The 22818-nt window shown below is 36.3% G+C and overlaps 3 protein-coding genes across 6 annotated transcripts in view; 2 read left to right on the top strand and 1 right to left on the bottom strand.

Moving 5' to 3' along the window:
* LOC109840972 (protein N-terminal asparagine amidohydrolase) lies at positions 6812-14820 on the top strand. Of its 4 annotated transcripts, XR_002247101.1 has the most exons (11): positions 6812-6968; positions 7056-7217; positions 8626-8690; positions 8769-8868; positions 8972-9010; positions 9110-9301; positions 11180-11358; positions 12118-12237; positions 12329-12368; positions 12600-12737; positions 14468-14820. XR_002247101.1 is itself a non-coding variant. In XM_020409812.1 (10 exons), the coding sequence occupies exons 1-10, from the start codon at positions 6918-6920 to the stop codon at positions 12669-12671; spliced, it is 1020 nt and encodes a 339-aa protein (XP_020265401.1). In that variant the 5' UTR covers positions 6812-6917; the 3' UTR covers positions 12672-12961. The 4 variants fall into 4 exon arrangements, 3 of the variants coding, with proteins under 3 accessions (XP_020265401.1, XP_020265404.1, XP_020265402.1); XM_020409812.1 differs by lacking the exon at positions 14468-14820 and having other exon boundaries at positions 12600-12961; XM_020409815.1 differs by lacking the exon at positions 12329-12368 and having other exon boundaries at positions 6813-6968.
* LOC109842497 (3-ketoacyl-CoA synthase 19-like) lies at positions 19738-20386 on the top strand. Its single transcript, XM_020411365.1, has one exon. The coding sequence runs from the start codon at positions 19841-19843 to the stop codon at positions 20384-20386; it is 546 nt and encodes a 181-aa protein (XP_020266954.1). The 5' UTR covers positions 19738-19840.
* LOC109842496 overlaps positions 21188-22818 on the bottom strand; it is a 4788-nt gene continuing 3157 nt past the window's right edge. Inside the window, 1 exon segment of the mRNA XM_020411364.1 lies at positions 21188-21221. Coding sequence (XP_020266953.1) covers positions 21188-21221 — 34 coding nt within the window.

Raw genomic sequence — 22818 nt, 5'->3', positions numbered from 1 at the left:
TTTGATACGCGTAACAAAAGAGCTTCCAGCAATTTACACATATGATTTCCTCGCTAAATATTTGTCTCAATGTCATCGATTGACGTTTGAACCTTCGCAATTGGAACCATGAGGAGTGCGTTATATTAAGTCATTGAAGTCTATCCGTGATTTGTTTTCTTTGTGTCCTTGTAAATCTAGAAATTGATCCGGAAAATAAAAAATAACTTAAATGCACAGTCGAAGATATAATTTAAGTCTTTGGTATTAGTCCCTTAAACCATTCATATTTTGAAAGTAGTCCCCAAATCGTTGAAATTAGAAGAAATTTTCAAAACAGCCTCAAATCATGTTTTAATTTTCAAAACCGACCCATTTTTTTATTACCAAAATCGACCTATATTTTGAAAGCAACCCCGACTGTTTAGGAGGTTGTTAAACCCCCAATTAGAAATCTTAAATCCGATTTTTTATGCCCTAAATAGTCGGAGTTGGCAATCCCGAATAATTAGGAAATGAGATTAAGCTGACGTGACAAAAAGTGAGTCGATTTTGGTAATAAAAAAAGGGAAAAATATTTCTAGGCCCCAAAAAAAATTGGATATGAGTAGCCCCCTGTATTTTTTTTTGGTGTGACAAAGCCCCCAAAACTCAACTTAATAATAATTCAGCCTTTTTTCATTTCCAAGACAACTTTAAGAGAAAAGTTGAGGCGATAAGACCAAAATACCCTTTTTTACCCGTTCCCCCCGATATTGTCCGCCTTCTCTCTCTCTCTCTCTCTTCTCTCTCTCTCTCTCTATCTTCTTCACCGCAAACCTCCATTAGCTTGCGAACCCATTTTCAAAACCCTGGTTTCACTCAAGCAACAGACTGAAATCTATTTTGAAAATGCCCCAAAAAAATTGATCATAAGCCTCATAACTATCACCATACATATCCTCCTGCGCTCTTTCTTTGCCCCACCATATCTTACTGTATTCAAGTCTCAATCCATATCGAGTGAGGAACTCCTTTTGCACATCAATTGGTCGAATTTCAGGTCGTACCTTTAATATCGGTCGCAATTGGGCTGCTATGAATTTACGAGATGCCCGTGATTACCCTGACAAGTTAGCATGTTGTCCACAACTGTGTTCATTCACAAACCTTTTGATTTCAAATCTTTTACCATACTTAACAGGAGATGCAAAGAGCATCCAAGGGCATCCATATGTCTCCTTATATCGACAACATACTCGGATACGTTTGGGTTCATTCTTTACAAATTCATAGTCAAATTTTTTCGCCATGGAATAGTACTGCAAAGCTAGTCTCAATTCGTTTACAGTCTCAAATTGTTGCCCCTTTTCAGTTAATGCTGTGTGCCACCATTGAGGAATGCTGGAAGTGTTGTTGAGAATATCATCAGCTCTCATTACAACCTCACCAGACGGGAAATCATTTTGGATTCTCTCTGAATTGGATGCATTTCCTGGAGGAGGACGACTATATTCTACATTCAAAGAGGCATCACTACTGCACAAATTAATCAACCAGTGAGATATCATGCACAATATGTTATATTATCTTCTGATAATTTAAGTTAACAGCAGTAGGACCAAAGGTAACATAGTACAACAAAGTTAACTAACTGGGTGTAAAATTAACCATTTTTCGTAAACCTTAACATAGTACAACAAAAGTTAACTGACTGGGTGTAAAATTAACCATGTTCCCACGACAATTAACATGTTCATGTAAAGGTTAACATATCTCTTGGAAAATTAACCTATAAGATGAAGAGTTAACATCTAACCATCAGAGATGACAACTATTTTTTCCCAAGTTAGCATCGAAACCTGAAATCACAATTGGCTTATCATCACACATAGACCTGTTCCTGACAGAGTTCATTGTTTACTTACAAATCAATAATAACTTACTTTGAGGGATTTAATGCCCATAAGGGATGGTTGAAAGTTGAAGAAAAAAAATAACAATGTTTACATCACACAAAACCCAATGTTATAAAGAGTTCATTAATTACTTACATTTCCCTAATCTGATTTTTCCTTGAAGTGGAACACTCTACATTAACAGCAGCTTGCATGTGAATCTCCGTACAACCAATATTTCGATTGTGATCCAACATGCACTTCAAATCATCATCGTTGTCAACTGAAAAACTGAGGTTGGGGTGCCTCTCAGATTTAAATATAAAGGATAAAGCTTCTTTAGGTACTTTCAATCTTTCAGACACATCAAATTGGAGTTCATAAAAACTTGTTGTCGAACTTAGCTTCACGAATATGTCATTCTCGCCTAAAGACACCATGCAAATCAAGTCATTGGCGGCCATTAGGGGTGGTTGAAAGTTATGAGGACAGTTATGAAGGCAATTATGAGGAGTTGAGTGTTAGACCCTAGAGGGGGGGTGATTAGGGTCTTATGCTAATCTAATCCCAATTAATAGCAATTAAAATTATGTTGATCAATATGTTCTTACAAGAGATAGATATGAACAATAAGAACAATAAGAATATGCACAAATAAAATATGAGACAAGCAAAACACAAACACACGATATGTTTACGAGGTTCGGTCCCCACGACCTACGTCCCCGCTCCTCACCTCGAGGAGATATCCACTATCACAATCCGGTTTGGAAGCCGGAACTTCTACACACTCGGTTTACAAGTTCACCGAAAACTCTCACACTACACAATCACTCAACAATCACACTTTACACACTAAGTGTAGGAATCTAGCCCGTGTCCTCCTCCTCAAGTGCTCGATTACAACCTCTCCCTAGGTTCGTCAATCGACGCCACTCCTATTGGATTTGACCCCGTCTCTCTCCTCACACTTCTCTCGGTGTACAAGTGTATTACAAATGATTCTCACAAATAAAAGTTAAATACAATGATTTGTTTTCAATTAACAAGTGAGAACACAATGAAGCTCACACTCACTAAATCCCACACCACAACCCACAATATAATATGAGAATATAAAGCTTAATAAGTGTGTGTGATAATAGTGAATGTAACTCAATAAATATAACTCGACCGAATGGATATTTCGGTCGACCGACGTAAATTCCGGTCGACCGGAAAATTGTTAAAGCAAATCTAAGAAAGCAGACTACCGTCGGTCGACCGATACGGTCGACCGAAATCTGATATGGGTAAATTGACAGGTTTTGGGTCAGTTTTGAAAATTCGTCAAAATTATCAATTCATATCCAAAAATAGTGAAACTTTGGGGAAAGTTTATAAATGATGAAATGAACATGTTTGAAAAGGAATTTTTGGAAAAACGAATTTCGTTTGTGAAAACTACCTGTTTTTGAAAAATGATTAGAAAACCTGTATTTTTATGAAAGTGAAAGTTTGATATAGGACTTGTAAATATTCATATATATATATTGTGCATATATTATATGTATATAATCAGGTATGAGAGAGCTGTAAATAAGAGATAAAGATATTTTAACAACGTTTCATGAAAAATCATTTATATGATAGGAAACGGCAAAAATCGTGTTGAGTGTATATATATTGAGCTTAGATATAATCATACTATATATGTAAGTAAACTAAACATATACCTAGGTAGATCCACGCAAATGAACTTGAATCTTTAACGCTTGATTTACGTGTGTTGAAATACCTGAAAAGAGAACATAAACACAAAACACTGGGAAGCTTATTAGTAATAAATTGTTTGTCAAATCATCATCAAAACTATAGGGTCAACAATCTCCCCCTTTTTGATGATGGCAAACAATTTATACATGAATGTAAGGTGTATACTGATAATCCACATATAAGTCAAAACAGGAATCAATCATACATGACCATATGTATAAAACACTTATAAAACACACATGATCATATATAACAGAATCACACATGATCATATATAACAGAATTAATTTGTAAGCTATATATGTGGTATTTTTCTCCCCCTTTGACAACATCAAAAAGAGGGGGAAAAAAAATGGGAGCAATGCTCCCCCTGCTTATAAGCTCAGATAAAGAAAAGGCTCCCCCTGTCAAATGGACTAAATGACATCCGCTGATCATATATACAAGAGCTAAGCCAACAACTATTCAACATGTGTATCAATGATACAAGTAACTCAATTTCTGTAAGCAAAACATGATTATTTCTTAATCATGTATTGATCATAACAAAGAAACTAGCATAGGCAATTATAAAACATCATCTAAGCAGCATAGATGTGCATAAATATACTAAAACCTTAAACAAAACAAAAACTCATTATAAGCAATTTATTTACCACACATCAAGTCATGAATGTGCATTGATTCATACAAGAATTAAACTAAACACAATGAGCCACAAAAAATCATATAAGCATTAGAATCACTATAGTTTTGCATAAAACATAGATTCGTTCACAAGATAGCAAATCCTACATAAGAAGTCACACAAAACTATATATAATTTGTTCCACAAAGCATCATAGAGTTATTACACTCAAAATAAAACATAGTTATCAAGTTTTACAACCCAGAAGAAAGCAAATAAAGCATCACATGACGAAGCTCAAATCAGTCATCACCTCCACCAACATCATCACTACTATCACCACTACCATCATCATCACGATCACCATCACCATCACCACCACCACCACCACCTGATCCGCTAGCAGAATCCTCACTATCAGACTCAGAATTAGAAGGGATCCCGAGAGACTGACGCTGGTATGAAAGAATAGTCCTAACATCCTTCTGAATAGATGTGACACGAGTCTCAAGGCGATCAAGCTCAGAAGTGGAAGAAGTGGAAGAGGTCGAGGCTCTAGAACGGGAGTGAGAAGATGGTGTGGAGTCAAGAGATATATGCATTCTGGAAAGGGAAACTTTATCAAAGAAATCTCTTGTGGATTCAACCTTAGGTTCATTTTGTAAGGTCAACATCTCATTTGAAATGTTGAAAAATGAGAGTGAAAAAGGAACCAAATGGTAGAAACTTGGTGTGTTTAGATGCCATGTTATTTATAAAGATGGTAGCCCAATCAACTTTGATTTCAGCAAAGATGGCATAAACAGCATTAATCTTGTCAGAGGCGAAGTGATCAAAACTCCCAGTCTTGGGAATCAAATTATGAGCAATAATTCTAGCAATTAGTTTGGCAATGGGATTAAGGGAATTATTGTTCATAGGATATGAGCATCCAGGTGAAAACATTTGATGATTGACTGAAGGATCACTAAGCTCAATAGACCTAAGTTCAACGTCACTTGTTGGGATTTGAAGAATCCCCGCAAGTTCGTTGGCAGTAAAAGCTATTGCCACATTTTTAAACCATCAGCAGAAGATGTTGTGGACAGGTTCGCATAAAACAGATAAACAAGAAATGGATAATAAGGAACTTTAAGACTTTCATCAAACAATTTATCCAACCCAACATTATGAAGAAGAGACTGAGTTTTATAGATGGCCAGTTCAGGATACTTGATATACCTAGTTGGGAGAATTTTCAGTTTACACAGTTCTCTATATTTCCTAACAAGAGGTTTAAACAACATATAATCCTCATAATGTGAGGCTTTTACAGATGAGGAACTGGATTCGGGTTTAGACCTCTTTTTAGGGGGCTTGGGAGGCATGATAAGTTAGGGCTTAGATAAGATAGAGGAAATTTATCAAAATCCGGTAAATACAAACAAAAAATTAACAAATTTCCCTAAAATATAAACCCTAGAAAAGAAGAGCAAGTACTAGCACAAAACACTGGGAAGCTTATTAGTAATAAATTGTTTGTCAAATCATCATCAAAACTATAGGGTCAACATTGAGGAGTAATTAAGGGGATTTTAGGTGCAAAAGGGTTGTTGACAGTTAAAGAAAAAAACCCTAATTTCATTAATGAGAGAGTGAGAGATAAAACTAACCAATTTATAACAAAGGATGAGAAGCAGACCGTAAAATGGCGGGAGCCCGCGCTTTCCCCCCCGCTTTCCCCCCGTCGCTTCGCCATAAATGCGTTGGGAGAGATCAGGGAAAAAGAGAACCCATTCAGCCGGTTTCCTGTGAGAGGGATGAGGGCATTTTAGGCAGGTAGCAACAAAATACACCCACTAGATGTATACGTATGGGCTTTTAGGTCTGGACCACAATTTTCACATTTTTTGGGGGCTGAAGGCTAAGGAAGATAATTGGTGGGGCTGGGCCGCATCCAAATTTTTTTTTTGGGGGCCTTGAAACATTTTTCCCTAAAAAAAATGGGTCGTTTTTAAAAATTAAAGCATGATTTGAGACTGTTTTAGAAATTTCTTCTTGAAATTATAATTGAAATCAGACTTGTAGGACCTAATCATATTTTCGATGATGAGGGCCTTTCTATCTAAATGGACAAATTTTTAAAACCAACCAATTTGATAAACTAATTGCAAAAAAAGACCTATTTCAGTTTTATTTGCAAAAACCGACCTGGTTTCAGCCTCAGCGCTGAAACCAGGTCGGTTTTTAAAAAAAAGTTTCCGAAACTTCACGGGAGTTCAACTCCCGTGAAGTTTTGTTATGAGAAAAAACTTCACGGGAGTTGAACTCCCGTGAAGTTTCGTAAAGTTTTTTAGAAAAACCGACCTGGTTTCAGCGACAGTGCTGAAACCAGGTCGGTTTCACTAAATAAATCTGAAACGAATCGTTTTTTGCAATTAGTTTATCAAATGGGTTGGTTTTGAAAATTTGTCCCTATCTAAATATTAAAGATTTGCGGTACCAGTATCGAGGACACCCAAGCTTCTTTAGCAATAGACTAGGAGCTAAGCAGGCCCCACCGCCCTTTATTAGGTCCATGGCCAGCCCAGCTATTCCATTGACCCAACAACCGCATAAATAATAAAGGAAGCAAACGTAGCCGGTGAACGCGGTGACCGGAACTCGAATTCAGGGGTCCGGTCCTCCGCCGCGAAGCCATGATCCTCGTCGACGGAGTTCCCGTCACCGCCTCCTCCTCTCAGCCTCAGGTGCCCAAATTGCCCTTTCTCTCTCCACTTCTCGTAGTTTCTTTCTCTAAAAATCTTTTTTTTTTCTTCCCCATTTCTCTTCATTAGGGAAGAGAAATTCTTGACTCGTTACTACAAAGCCCTACCCTAATCTCGGCTTTGGATCGCCTGAAGTCAGCGCCGGCGAGAAAAGTTTCGGGATCCGAACCCGTTAAGCTCGTGTACGTGTTTCAGAAAGAGTACGCGACCGTCGACCCCTCTCTTGTACAGGTGAAGTTGTACAATTTAGTTTTAAGTGTTTTGGAAATTTACAATTGAGTCCTGCTAATTTATCATTACCTGAGCTCCTACTACTCGAAAGTAATTGATATTTTTTTTAATTGAATGATGTTTGGATTTCGTTTTGGGTTTAGAAATGAAGAAGTACGGCGCAGATTATGTTTTCTAAAGCCACCAAATCAATGTTCATAGTCGGTGCATATTTTTTTTAATTTTATTTTAGGCTTTTTTTTTTGAAATTTTGGAAGTTGAATATTGATTGTACCTGATCACTAACTCTGGCAGATGTACAACTGATATTGAACTTCGCGCAAATTTTTTATTTTTTTGATACTTTATTTGCTTGCAAATAGTGGTATATTTACAAGTAAAATCTTGGAGCAAAATTTAAGAAGAGGACAGAGTTGAATGCTTGAACTGCAGCTTTAAAAAAATTGTAGAATGGAGTAGAGATAGCTAAAATGGATAAGGTGTGTCAAAGAACGACTGTTTTAATCATTTTCGATTAATCAGACAGTGCTGCTTAAGTTGTTTAATAGGATACCATTATCACTGCAGAGGTTAAGTGTAGGTAAGTACCTGTAGAGTTCTTCTTGATCAAGCAATGCCCTTGAAATTAATGAAACCTTTTATCAGTTATGTGTTAGAATTCCAGCAAATGTGTCAAAAAATGATCATTAGTTGCAGCTGGAATAGACATTGAGGAGGTTATAATAGAAGACAGGACAAATATTGTTTACATTTGTTGGAAGCTTTAATATAGTTAGCATGAGAAGGGGGAAATCATTCAGATGGTTTCGACATATGCAATGGGGGTCAAATGGGTGTAAATTTAAGAGGGTGTATTCCTTGAGTAGGTGCTGCAAGGACAAAGGGTAAGCCAATTTAAGATAATAAAACCATAAGAAGCTAATTGCGATGCAAAGTTGAAGAATAATTAATTTGTTCTATCATTAACCTATATTGATGGGTATCCTTTAAATTTTTTATATGAAAAGCCGTGTGCATACTTGTCACTTCAGCTCCTAAATGTTACCTCTGTAAATGTTTACTGTTAACAGTAGAGGGTAAAGTGTTGTGATTCGTAATCTACTGCACTAACCCTGTACATAAGGCCTTACAGTCTCCAATTTATACTAGTTCATGAGTTGTCTTGTACATTTGTAACGCACTGATTCAGATTTTAAAAGTACAAGGCATTGCTTTTATGAAAGACGATGTGGAGAAATAGTTTCACCATGACCTGGCCCTTAAAAATTAGGTGAAACCCTTGCCTGGAAAATAATACTCACCATTGTGGGTAGTCATTCTATGTTATCGGGTCTATGAATTGGTGAATAGACTGCTGTCACTACTCCCCTTTACGACCTTCACTTATTATTGTTTCTTTCCTTTGTAGTTTGTGGGCACAGATGAGGCAACAACATGTGTGGGTCTGGTGATCAGAAATCGGGAGACTGGAATGTAAGCATTTATACATGATCAAGGTTGTACAGGTTGAAGTATGGCTCTTCAAATACATTGACTTCATTTTGATTATAGGACCTCCATTAGCCATATGGATTTTGAAGGAATTGTTGATATGGGCCTATCACAGATGTTATCTTCAATTGTTAATCAGGAAATGGATGCAACTTTAGATGTATGTTCCTTCCTCCCTTCTGGTCTGGTCTTGTTAATAATGATTTTCTTCTTTTCATGATTTAAATGTCGCATTGTCAACTTGAGTAGCATTTGGACTGCAGGTTCATCTGATTGGTGGCTTTGAAGATACATCCTATGAGGTTTGAATCGAGATCCTACTCCTTTTTTGTTAGCTTGAGGTTCTCTTTTAAGTTTATTAAATGGTAATAAAATTCTCTGTTGCTGTGTTCTGAATGCAGAATATCAATGGGAGTAGTGGATCAGCAAGGCATAAGAGGCAAGATGGGTTTTCACTGCCTTTATGCTCCAAAATAGTTGCAGCTTTGCAAAATAGGAAGGAGAGGTTTCATCTGCAAACATTCTGTGTACTTGGGCATAACACCAAAAAAGATTCAAATGGAAATCCATTGCCCATCATCAGTGGCTTTTTGGTAAGTTAATGCTGCATTTTTCTAGTGTTTAGTGAGAGTATATTATTGACTTCGAGATAATTTGGGGGCCTCATTATTCTCGTCAATAAAGGGTTTATTGGCCATACCAATGCCAGATACCAACAAACATACACATTCACCCCCACAAAAGAAAAACCTTTCAGATTGAGAATCAAGAATTTCAAGATGTAGAATCAGTTATGACTATCGTACTCTTGGTGCAATCTGCTTAACTCAGGGAAAGCCCCCCTTGGATATTATTTTGTAACCTTGCCCATTTTCACCTAACTATCTTGGTTAATGCTCCAACCTATCTTTACTGGAAAATTGAGTCTTCTTGCTGGTAATTCAAATCATCTTTTATGTTTGATTTTATTCTCAGACTGTGTTTTTTACTGTGTTTTACTTAGCTGACCTAGTGAGCTAATAAATATCTTATGTTCTAGGTTGTTCTTCTTTTCGATAATCATCTCTTCCATCAAGCATAGATCTCTATGCTTGGAAATTCCCAATGCCTTGAGCTAAAATAAATTGTGTGAAAAAAATTCTATCTAGACCTTATCACATATGTAAGCAAAAGTTTTTCCCCCCTTCATCAGTTTCTTAAGTTAAAGAACGACAATGTCAAATAACTTGTTTCATAAATGTTGAGGGATGTCATCTTGAATGGAAATTTATTGAACATAGCATATAAGCAGAATTTTTTATGTAGATGGTTGAGGGCATCACTTGGAGAATGCACACAAAATCATCTGGTTGTTTGCATGACAGTAGTTGTCACTCAGTGCATCAAATGATGGAAGGAGAATTGTGTTGATCGGTTGATCTTGTTTGGAGCTGAATAATTGATGGTAGATTATTCTTAGAAAGTAACAGTCTGGAAACCCAAAAGGTTGTAAATGCTTAGGTTGTGTTTGGCATCTCCTCCTTAATCAGGTTTGTGGATCTTAACCTGGTTAAGGTTTGAACTGTGTTTGGCAAAAATTGTCAGAATTGGCCCGGTTTTTGTAGTTCATTTTCGCCTTTAACTGGATTAGGATTGATCCCCACCCCAAACAAAAAGAGAAAAAGAAAAAAGAAAAAACCCTAGACCTGTCCTAACCTGGCTAAAGATTTGCCAACCGCAACCATAGTTGGGATTCTTGGTCTTGCTATGCATGGGTGGGAGTAGAATTTAGTTTGTGACGCTGGGCTATGGATAATTTTCATGAGTCATTGTTAGGTGTCTCACTGATTTTTGTACCCATGCATAATATACTTCAAGTCTGATAGCGCAAATTTTATAATTCATATATCTTAGTATCTCGGGGACTAGGATTCTGTAGATTTTTTTCTACAAAGAGTCCTTCATGGGTGGGTTCACCGAATAAGCAGATCAGGCCCATTCTGAAGTTTTGCCGACTTAATTGTAAATCTTGAAAAGCATAGCTTGTTAATAGCTATCTTACAGTTGCATCTAAAGACTCCTATTCTCACAACCATGGAAAGGACTATTGATCATTATTTTATGGGGTGTTTTCATAAATGTTAGTGTCTAGTAGGATTTATTTCTAAGAAATACATGCCTTTTGCAGCAGATTTTCCTACCTTTTTCTTTAATCTACTTTTCTTTCTAGTGTCATAAGGGTATATTACGAGGTAATATTTATTTGTGGGATGATTCTTAGATTGCCGCTTCATTTGATGCCAGTTTTACAAAAGCCCTTTTTTCCTTGTATTGCTTATCATATACAGTTTATAGTTTCACTTGCCCTGTACTTATTCTGCAAATGAGAGAGATACTATTTAAGAAGAAAAGCTCAACCCCACTGATGATTATATCCTCTCAACTTCAACGGTTCCTATTGACATCTAAATGTGTTCATTACTGATTGCTAGGTAGATACTTTATCTGGATTAATTGTGCCTGCCAGCTTTGATAGAACATCTAGATGTCCAGATGAAGTTGTCAGGAGGGTTCGAGTGACTGTAGCTTTTGAAGATCCTGGATGGAAAGGAAAGTTATTGGAGACATATGATACCCATCATGATAGATTTCAGATTGCTCCTTGCTCATGGTAATGCTTTCACTCCAGCTATATCTTGCTAATATATATTTTAATGATACCTCAATTTCATGCATAATATAAATGACCAGGTCCTTATTTTATCTATGCAAACACTTTTAGGTTAGTGCACATAGTTTCAAAGTCATGCGTACTTATGACTTAGTTCCAAGTTCTATAATGCATTATACAATCAAGTATTTTTGCACTATACAGTGCAACAAGGATGTACTCAAGCGAAATTGAAGTTAAACATTTTTGCATGTCGAACTGTTTACCTCATTGTGTTTAAGTTACACAAATATTTGATGCAGGAGACGTGTAAATGTTTTACTTATCGAATACTTGGGTGCTCTAGTACTTGGTTCTACGTGTTGAGACTTGAGACTCCTTTTGACGTGTAAAACTATGTGCATATCAAATGTGTCTGAGACAGAAACTAAAATTCAAATGTATAAATGATGCATTTATTGTTCTTCATGTAACTGTTGACTTACAAGACTAGAAATATTTCATACTTCTCTAGATATGCTGGACTTTTAACTTGTGTACTTCCTAGCTTTTGTAATTTATACAACAGCAATGAACAGTAGCCCACACATACATACAAGTTTTCATTCCCACGTATCCATGTCCTCACTTTTTAGGATTTAGCTTTTCCTCATGCATCTTGTTGTACCCATGGTCGGAATCGTTATGGGTGCACTATAAGGTTCACTTTTGGGATTTTTAACGCCAGTGTTTTTTCCCCTCCTCATTTTACTGATGCAGGACCTCTGACTGGAGTCAATATGCTTTCTCGTTACTGGAACTTCCAGATTCTGAAATCCTCTCGAGATGTTCAACATCACCAGCTGCAGAGTCTCCCGACTTCATTGAAAATGAAAGAAGGTATGACCATCCTCTGGTGTCGTCTTTGTTCTTGATTTTCTTATCTCTTTCTGCTTGAGGTTCTTGATTTGCTTGTCTCTTTCTGCATCAGTAATAACCCACGCCTTTATACTTTCAAGACTTTCAGTAAGGTACTTTGTCCATACAGAGCTGATAACATATCCACGGCTTGTAGACATTATGATTGCTGATAAATTTTTTTCTTTTTTTTTAACTTTTATCATTAAAATTGAAGTGATGCCTGATCAAGGTCATGTCACGACCTAAATGAACAGCTCTTGTCAACTTACGAACCCTTGTGTTTCCTTCTATCAGAGTTGTTTTATAAAGATCACAACATGATGTTTCATCTTCTTGCGCAGAATGTGGGACTATTTGATCAAGCACCCAGACTGGAGGCAAACTTTTATAAGGAGGAAGCCGCGTATTTTTGAGAGGACGGCTGGTGGAGAGTGGAAAAGACATAGTTAGTTCAGTGCTCGGTCTTCAAACTACATGAAGTAAATTTCTTGGTTTCCCATTCATTTCAAGCTTTTCATCTCATTTAGTGTTGATTTTTGCTACCGGCATTGTAGCAATTTTTTCCACCTTCTGCCCCATATAATGTATACTAAAGATTCAGCAAATTGTTTACCGGTAAAAATTTGTCTATTATGTGAAAAATTGAAGAGCGAGTTGTATTACACTAATTTATTAGAAGTAATTTGGTACCCAAATCAAGATTCATGACCAAATGTTAACCTCACTTTGCCAGTCATAATCTGTCCGTACCGCATGTGCTCTTGTACTATACACCACGGATGCATATCCTATCTCTCTATCTCTAATTAGGTGGTGATTAAATAGGGTCCAATTACTCAAATCGGAGTTGTTAATTCAAATTTCGAGGGCTAGAATGTGGTCACGTAGAATTCTAATATTATCTAAAAAAATCGTTGTGAACCACTAATATCAAAACTATGAATAGTAAAAGTTCTACGTGGCTACATCCTACCCGTTGAACCGAATCCATATACCATCCCTGCACCACATGCCAAATGCCTGATCATACGCATCAGTGCCAACGTTAGGTTGATTTTGTCCAATGAATACATATCCATATCCAGTTACAAATCTACTTAGGGCCTGTTTGGTTGCCCGTTTTTAAGAGGGAAAGTGGCTGAAACTTGTCACAGATGGGACCAACTGTGGCAGCTTTCAGACAAAATCGCCTCTTTTTAGAGGCGATTTTGCCTGAAAGCTGTCACAAATGGAACATCTGTGACAGCTTTCTCTTTCGGAATAAACCAACCAAACGGGCCCCTAGTGTCCACACGACACATGTTTCAAAAAAACCCCGTTTTTTCTTTCTATCCTTAGCTGGGTGTATTATATTTATGGTCTCAATCTGAACCAACATTCTAGTTTCCGTCAATGAATGAAACTTGTTTCTCTACCTAGAAATGTTACAGAACACCGTGAGGTATTGATTCCTTTGATTTGGCCATTCTATATTATATATAAGAGTGATCAGTTGCACTATCTAAATCAATAAATAAATGAATAAAATTCGAATCAGACGTATCAACATTAAGCCCAGTGGAAAGGGACCCGTAATTACCATACGCTACATCTCCATCTTATCTTTCTTTTGGGCAGAATCAACCTTTTTTTTTATTTACACTCTAGAAAACAGTCAAAAGGTATTCTTTATCTTTTCGCTTTGTCGAAATACAGCGCAACAATCGCCCAAGCATTTAGAAATAACTTTTTTTTTATCTTCTCAAATAAATCACCTGGCTCTGTACAAAGCCAAATTAGAGGCTACAAACCTCCACTTGTTGACATATAATATGCTTCTATTTATGTTCAGAATCTGTATCGCCGTCTACTAGTAAAGATTAGCGAAATTGTTCGTCTTAATCGAACAATTTCACCAGAACATTGTAATATGATAGTATTTATATCTGAAATGAAGCATAGCCGTCATAAATATATAAATGTACGATCATGATTTACGAACCGATCTTCCTATTTTTATATACTAAAATAAAGTAAAAACATCAAGCATCTATGCGGTGGACTAATATTTTCCAAAGACCCAACTTGGTCATTTCCCCATCAAAACGTCCAAGCTCCAGCTATAAAGCGAAGGCTTTGTAGAAAAAGAAAGGGAACTGCGGGCTATAAATTTAGAGCTCGGGATCGAGTAATTCACCGTAACAACATAAGCAAATTGCATATTACGTAGGAAATAATGGGGAGTTTCAAAGAGAAGGGAGGAGACTTGAAGCATGCGCTCAACGAAGGCTTCAGAACGCTGAAGCACGTGATCAAGAACGGGTGGAAGAAGGCCAAGAGCTTGGGGGAGAGGAAAGGGAATTAGGCACGTGAGGCGCTTGGATGTTGCAGTAATTTTTGATGCGTTCTGTTCTGTTCTGTTATTTCTATGTACGCTTTGGAGTTCAACCATGTAGCCAGTTTCTTTTCTTTCTTTTTTTTGTTTTGCAGTGCTCTTTCTATATATGTAACTGTTTTCTGATGTAGAGATGTTATGTATTGTGTGAGATTTCGAGTTTGAAGGCATGGTTACGATTGTCTTTAGTTCATTTTGGAGGCTTTTAACCAAGCTACAATTGAACCGGCTCATACGATGATTCAATTCTGGCCTGGTTAAAAAATAAAACCACATTGGCCCAGTTTGGAGAGGTTTGCCAAACAGCCCCGAGTACACATTGGTCTAAAAGAGAACTAGGTTAGGATGGTCCAAAAATAGAGTGTATCCTAAGAAGTAGCCAAACATTGGGACATAATTAGTCGGTTGTTTGTGAAACACAAGTGTGTGTTTCGCAACAAGTTAAAATTGGGTCAGGACTGAACCTGGCCCAATTTTAACATGTTTCTTGTTTGTCAAATTTTCAGGTCAGAGCTGGTCTAATTTTTTAGCCTAAATAGTACCACTAAAGCAGTTTTCTTTTGGACCAGGGGGGTATGGTCCAAAAGAAAACTGGTTTAGTACGAAACTATGTCAGGACTGGTCCTGACCCAGTTTTATTCACTTTGTCAAACACGCCACAAGTGTTGCTCTTTATCTAGGTTAAGGAGCCAGTAATCTAGTTAAGAAAAAGTTACCAAACATACCCACAAAATTAGGTCAGGCTCGAGCTAGTTTAGAGACTATCTTTTGGCCTAGAAAAAAATGAGTCAATTTTTTCAATGCTACAAAAAATATGAAATGCGGCCAATTTTTGGGCCCAATTTTTTCCAAACATTTTCAGTCTAAAATGAAAGTAAGAGCAAACATAGTCTCATTTTAAGGAACCGCTTTTTCAGTCTAAAATGAAAGTAAGAGCGAACATAGTCTCATTTTAAGTAACTGCCAAACAAAGCCTAAATATATGTATATTTATGTATCCGTGAGCAACAAAAATATTATCGAGATGAGCAGTCACAATTATATTAAAATACAAAAACTCTACCTACAAACTATAAATTTTCAATACTTCAACAAAACAAAGTACGACCAAAATACTCACCGTTGCTTTAAGTAATTAATTAATTATTTATTCCTTCTCCGTCGAGGCGTCGACCAATCAGGCTGAGTCCCACCTGCCTCCGTTTCAATGAATTCCTGACTACGTTTTGGCACAAATGGGCCGAGACCAATCGAAAGCCCAATCAAATGCAACATGAAACCTACTCCCTCTGTTTATCAACTGTAGCCCACTTAATCCGTTCTCTTAGTAAGTCAAGTGCAGCAAACTAGAGCTGAAATAAATTGAAGGATGAATTTCTATAGCGTTGCCCAATTAGAAGTAGAAATTGGATAAAATTTAAGCCGCATTTATTACCAACAGAACCGAACCTCAATGGAAGCCTCCCTTCAGCTCGCTTTATTGAAGCCTCCTTTTTAGTTTTTAGACCGGAGCTCCTGCATTGTTGCCGAAAAGAAGTCAAACCCAACCAAAACCGAAGCCCACTCGTTATATGATAGTTCATATCTAATATGTGCTCTTTATAAGAACTCAAACTCTATTAAGCCCCTATGGTTTCATCTGCGAATCTATTAAGCCCCCGTGGTTTGTTTCGGCTTTATTAAGCCCCCGTGGTTTCATCTGCGAATCTATTAAGCCCACGTGGTTTTTTCGGCTCTATTAAGCCCATGTAGTTTCATCTGCGAATCTATTAAGCTCTCATTTTTTTCTTTTTTTCTTTTTGACTCTATTAAGCCTCTGTGGTTTCATCTGCGAATCTATTAAGCCCCGTGTTTTGAATTTCAAATGGGACTTAATAGATTCGCAGATGAAACCACGTGGGCTTAATAGAGTCGAAAAAAACCACGGGGGCTTAATAGATTCACAGATGAAACCACGGGGGCTTAATAGAGTCGAAAAAAACCACAGGGGCTTAATAGATTCGCAGATGAAACCATAGAGGCTTAATAGAGTTTGAACTCTCTTTATAATTCAGTGGATCGAATATAAGCATACTAGTAAGAGATAGGTACAGTCACACTCAAATGAGACAGACCATTCAAATCTGAAGATAAAATGTTATATTTTAGCTAGCCACTAGCATATTGGCACGTGCATACACACGCCTAAAAAATATTTAGTTACGCGGTTAGTCTTATGTTTTTATTTAATAGTTTGATGATAATTTAATTTATGCAATTTTAATATGGAGGGTCTATATAGAAAATGTATGTTAAACTATTATTTATCAATTAAATCTATCATTAACACAATTTTGGTGTGTAATTTCCTAATTGAGAATAAAATATTTAGAGTAATTTAAAAAAAATGGGGGATATTGCAATAATTATGTGTGTGCTATCATTGCGTGATTTAGAATGTTCTAGAAATTAAAAAAACAAAAGAAAAGAAAGAAAATAGATGTTCCAATTGAAAAATTATAATCTTAATCATGTGAGTCCAAATTCTATTTTTATGTCATGATTAGAATCTTCTAGAAATAAGAATGAGAAGAAATGAAAGGAAAAAAGAAGCTCTTGTAAAATTACCATTTTACCCTCCAAATTATATAATAGGAAGGAGGAAAATGTTCACTGCGCACGTATAAGTTACATTAATATGTTAATTATTTTAATGTTTATATAAATGATCATTTTAATACTTTAAAGTATCATAGATATTTCTAAGATGTTTTTATGGTATTGTTCATTTAATATGCAATATTTTATCTTAGCTTATTTAAAATTGGTTATGACGTATTTATATTGGAAATGTATTAGAATTCTACTTGTTATTTTTATTGTATTTATTTATATGGAAAGAACTTTATTATTTCATATTTATATATATATTTTTAAATATGAAGTGTAATAGATAGTAAACTAGTAACCTTTATGATATGCTTCATATAGTTCTAGAAAGGAAGAAAGAGGGGAGGGGGGGGGGGGGAAAAATTTTGTAAAATAACCAAATAGTCTTCACGTCTTTAGTGAGATGAAGGATAGTTTTCCAATAAATCAATGATAGGGCCACACCCTCTATCATACTCCCAACCACACTACCTCTCTTGCTACAGTATACGGAGGCCCACATGATATTTTAATTAATTTTTAAAATCTCATGTGGGCCCTGTGCACTGTAGCAAGAGAGGTGGTGTGATTGGGAGGGTGGTAGAGGGTGTGCCCCTAGTGCCTCTCTTTCCAATATACTTCATACTTTTTCTATCCTCACTCAGTTTTAATATAGTACTATCTATACTTACTACATAATGGAAATAGTGGGGGTAGGACAAAAATGGATGATAAGTGGACATTTCCTCCATTCTTGTTGTATTTGAAAGCATAGAATTGTAATTTTATTATTGGAGAACTTTTTTTTATTTTTTCTTTCATTTTTATAGAACTTTATAAAACGTTGACATGAGCTTATTATTAAAGCTCATTAATAACATACCCATTATCTTACATATCATAAAAGATATAAATATGAAATGATAAAGTTCCTTTCTATAAAAAAAATGCACATGGATAAATATAATAAAAATAATAATTAGATTTTCAATATGTTTGAATATAATTAAGTATTATCAAAAGTGTATATCTATATACTTTGGCTAAAAATAATTAAAATATTTTTTTTTGAGAAAAAAAAGGATGTGTTATCACACAGACCCCTAACCTATCTATTAGCCACTAAGGTGGTTACATAAAAACACTACACCCCCAATCAAAGATGTAGTGGTAGAACTGTTCACCTGATTTTTACATAGTTACCTAAAATACCCAACAAAATATCACACAAAAAACTACTACTCATCATATTAATTAACATATGTATAAGCCAAAAGCTCAAGAAAACCTTATCTATAACTAAATAATATTCTACTCATTCTTGATCAACTGTGTTAGCAGCAGGACCCCTAGATCCAGCACCATCAACAAGCACACCTACAATATATAGAAGTCCTTATGCATCTCATAAGATTCTATCTTACCCTTTTCCGAGTAGCATTTCTCATATCACAAAGCAGAATTTGAAGCATTCCCTGTCCAAAAGGTGGAGAAGTGAATAATTTTGTTGAGAACCTCGAGAGATCTTCATTCCTCACATGCCAAATACACCATATAGTTGCAAATATAGAAGTATCCAACTTTAAATTCTCTGTAGGAATATTAGATGATCCCCAAAGCAATCATAAAGTATATAAACTATGTGTTCTAAGATCTTCACTTAATGTAAGTTTAAACTGTAAAGACTTCCAGATAAAAGAAACAAAATCACACAGAAGAAAAAGATAAGAGTGAGTCTCCTCCTCTTTAGTCTTTACCACACAAACAAGATAAGGTATCCACATTTATACCCCTTTTGGCTAACACATCTTTTGTATTTAGCTTTCCTTTAATAGCAAGCCAAAATAGAATTTCAACTTTCATAGCGATTGGGACTTTTCCAAATGTTCACACAATTAAATCTCAAGCCTCTACCAAAAATTGATAATAAGATTGAACAGGAAAATAAATAAAATAATAACTTGAATGAATATGAAAAGTAAAGTTTTCTAAAGAACTTTTTCTAAGAAAATTATGGGACAAATTTTCAAAATCAACCTTTTTAGCATTTTAAATAGCAAAATCGACCTCATCTGATTTTATTCAACAAAACCGACCCTTTTCAGAAGAAAAGGGTCGGTTTTGCTGGAAGACAATTTTTACGAAATACACGGGACTGCTAGTCCCGTTTTTCAGAAGAAAAGGGTCGGTTTTGCTGGAAGACAATTTTTACGAAATACACGGGACTGCTAGTCCCGTGTATTTCAACCCAGCTTTGAAATACACGGGCAATTTTTACGAAATACACGGGACTGCTAGTCCCGTGTATTTCAACCCAGCTTTGAAATACACGGGACTGCTAGTCCCGTGTATTTCTATGGCAACTTCGTCAGGTTCCGCACGAGGTTGAGGCGCCAAAGGCTGATGCAGAGCCAATGAGTGTTGACAGTGCTGCTTTGTCCTCGATCTCCTTCTTCTCCCCTCGGAACTATATCTACCAACCTCCCTCACTCACTCACTCCATGCAACTCTCTCTCTCTCTCTCTCTCTCTCTCTCTCTCTCTAGCTAGCTAGAACCTAAGAAATAAGTAAGAAAACACGATGGAGATATTGGTCATACTAACCGCATTGCTCCTCTCATTCTCTCTCTACCCCCTATACAAGCTCTTCGATCAATGGCGAAACCGGGGGGGCTACCTCATCGACTACGTCAACTTCAGGCCCTCCGACGACCGCGAAATCCCCACGGAGTTCTGCGAGTCCATCGTCCGCCGCAACAAGCGCCTCGGCCTCGAAGAGTACCGCTTCCTCCTGAGAATCATCGTCAGCTCCGACATCGGAGAGCACACCTACGGCCCCCGCAACATCGTCGAGGGGAGGGAGGATAGCCCGACCCACGGCGACTCCCTGCTGGAGATGGACGAGTGCTTCTTCGGGACCCTCGATGCTCTCTTCGCCAGGACGGGCTTCGCGCCCACGGACGTAGACGCCCTGGTCCTCAACGTGTCCATGTTCTGCCTCGCGCCCTCGCTGTCGGCGAGGATCGTGAACAGGTACCGGATGAGGGAGGACGTTAAGGTGTTCAATCTCTCTGGCATGGGATGCAGCGCCAGCCTGATCTCGCAACAAGATATACAGCAGTACTAGTAAGAATACTGGAAGAAAAAAACAATCAACAAATGTCAACAACAGTTGTTTCAACTAGCAATTGGTCCTTACATTAGATTCCATCGGCTCCAGCTTACTCATCTTGGCAAACATGTTGCCATAGAAATACACGGGACTAGCAGTCCCGTGTATTTCAAAGGTGTTGAAATACACGGGACTAGCAGTCCCGTGTATTTCGTAAAAATTGGCTTACAGCAAAACCGACCCTTTTCTTCTGAAAAGGGTCGGTTTTGCTGAATAAAATCAGATGAGGTCGATTTTGTTATTTAAAATGCTAAAAAGGTTGATTTTGAAAATTTGTCCAAAATTATGGCATCGATCAAATTGAAATATTTATCATAGTCAATTTTGAATAAGATAAACAAAATATAGCTTATTAAATGAACAAACACCATAAAAAGCCCATGGAAAAATTAATGATTCCTTAGGGCATTAAAGTAACCTATTTTACATAAAATTTAGAAATTTAAAGTTTTAATTTCTATTGCACGTGGAATAGTGCTGGCAGAGACATAAATGCCCACGTTCTTTTTTCGAAAATTTTGCACCCCCTTTTGAAAACACATATTCTAAGCATTTAAATTGGCCTAAATATGTTCAGTGTGGCCCGATAAATCTCCCTGGGCCGTTGCATCCCCTACATATTGGGAATTAACAAATGGGCCCGTATTATACCTTTTGCCGAAGTGTACTATGTTATCAAACGCATTTCCTTTTTTTCCCCTTTTTCGTTTTAATTACTATAAATATCAAACGTGTTGTGAAACTAAATAAAATAACTTAATTGATTATTTTCCCCATATATCCTCTGTAACTGTTTAAATTGACACAGATGTTCTCAATAGATAAAAGTAGATTAGGAAAATATGAAGATTTTTTTTTTTGAAATTTTGAATTTGCAAATAGTCACAATTAATACTAATGTCAAAGATTTTCATGTGGTTAAAAAGAGAAAGTCGCCAAATAAGATGAACCTTTAGTCCAACTTGTTGGGAACCAAATTGCAAGCGAAGCTTTGCTTGATTATTTTCTACCCATATATATATATATATATATATATTTTGAACTTAAAGTTCATTTTACATCAGCATACAAGTGAAATATAAATATAATGTTTGTATGAAAGATCAAAGTATTGTTGAAGATAGAAAAACTATGACCATGTGATAATATCATTATTAATTTTATCTAAATCTATTATACTCACGATACGTTTGCTAATAAGTAGAATAGTTTTAATTATGAGTAGTCTGGTTTTTCCCCTTGAGATTGATTTCAACAGATATTTAAAAAAAGTTGAATATACATCAAATATGACTTGATATTCTTTTTGTGTTTCATTCACATACACTTTTGAGAAAATGGTCATATGATGTGTTGAAAAGTGTCACTTTGAAACTCTCATTTTTCACTTTCATGCTATCTAGTACTTTCTCAATTGCTCTAAATTAATCTTTTTGTTAGTTTCTTTTGTCAAGTTTCTTATCATTGACCTTATGGATTGTCATTTTATCCTCAATTCATTTATTACCCTTAAAATTATAAATTTCATTTACAGTCTTCTGTAAATTGGGCTGGATAAACAAGACTTTTAGATGGTTTTAGGGCTGAAAATAAACTTAAGAAAGAAGTATAACAGAAAACTCGAGTCAAAAAGATTAAGTTAATGGAATATTCCTCATCGCTAGGAGTTCACCACGACTACGTTCTGGGGCGAATAGAGATTTCTCATCCATTTAAAGGGGCAGATGGAATTTCCGGTGCTATGTTAATGACTTATTTTAAAATATGAAAGATTTTAAGTAATGGATATCTAAAAGTCTCTCAATTTAATAATTCACAGTGCTTTGCTAATGACTACAACTCTCTAATCTCTACACTTATATCATTCAATAGAGATTAAAAAAACCTTGAAATAATTATGTAAATGATTGTAGTTGTGCATTGACTTTAGATTGTTTCATTTATGAACTATCCTTGTTTGTTTAGTATAAACAATTTTCTTGTTAGATAAAGGCATTTTATCCATTCACTATTTATTTACTACAAGTATTAATCATTTTTTTCTCATTTGAACGTTTAACACCTTTCTTAATTTCCTAGGCGGTTGGCTTTCCCTTTCCCTGTTCCCAAATCCTCCCACTAATAAGAGCTCACAGTTTCAAACTCACATGGTTCCTCTGAGCCTTTCTCACGCACGCAACAAACAAACATCAACACTTTAAAAAACAGTCAAACACCGAATTGCCCTTAACCGTCCACTTAACCCAAAATACACCAATCCACAAAATTATCACAAAACCCAAAAGCAAACAATCCATTACGACTAACCCCCCTTCACCATTACATAAATTTACAACCCCCCACCCCAAAACCCCTCACCTCCTCCCTCTCTTCTTTGCCACCGGCGG

Source organism: Asparagus officinalis, chromosome 5 (genome assembly GCF_001876935.1).
Source record: "Asparagus officinalis chromosome 5, Aspof.V1, whole genome shotgun sequence".
Lineage (NCBI taxonomy): Eukaryota > Viridiplantae > Streptophyta > Magnoliopsida > Asparagales > Asparagaceae > Asparagus > Asparagus officinalis.
This window is presented reverse-complemented; position numbering and strand designations above follow the sequence as displayed.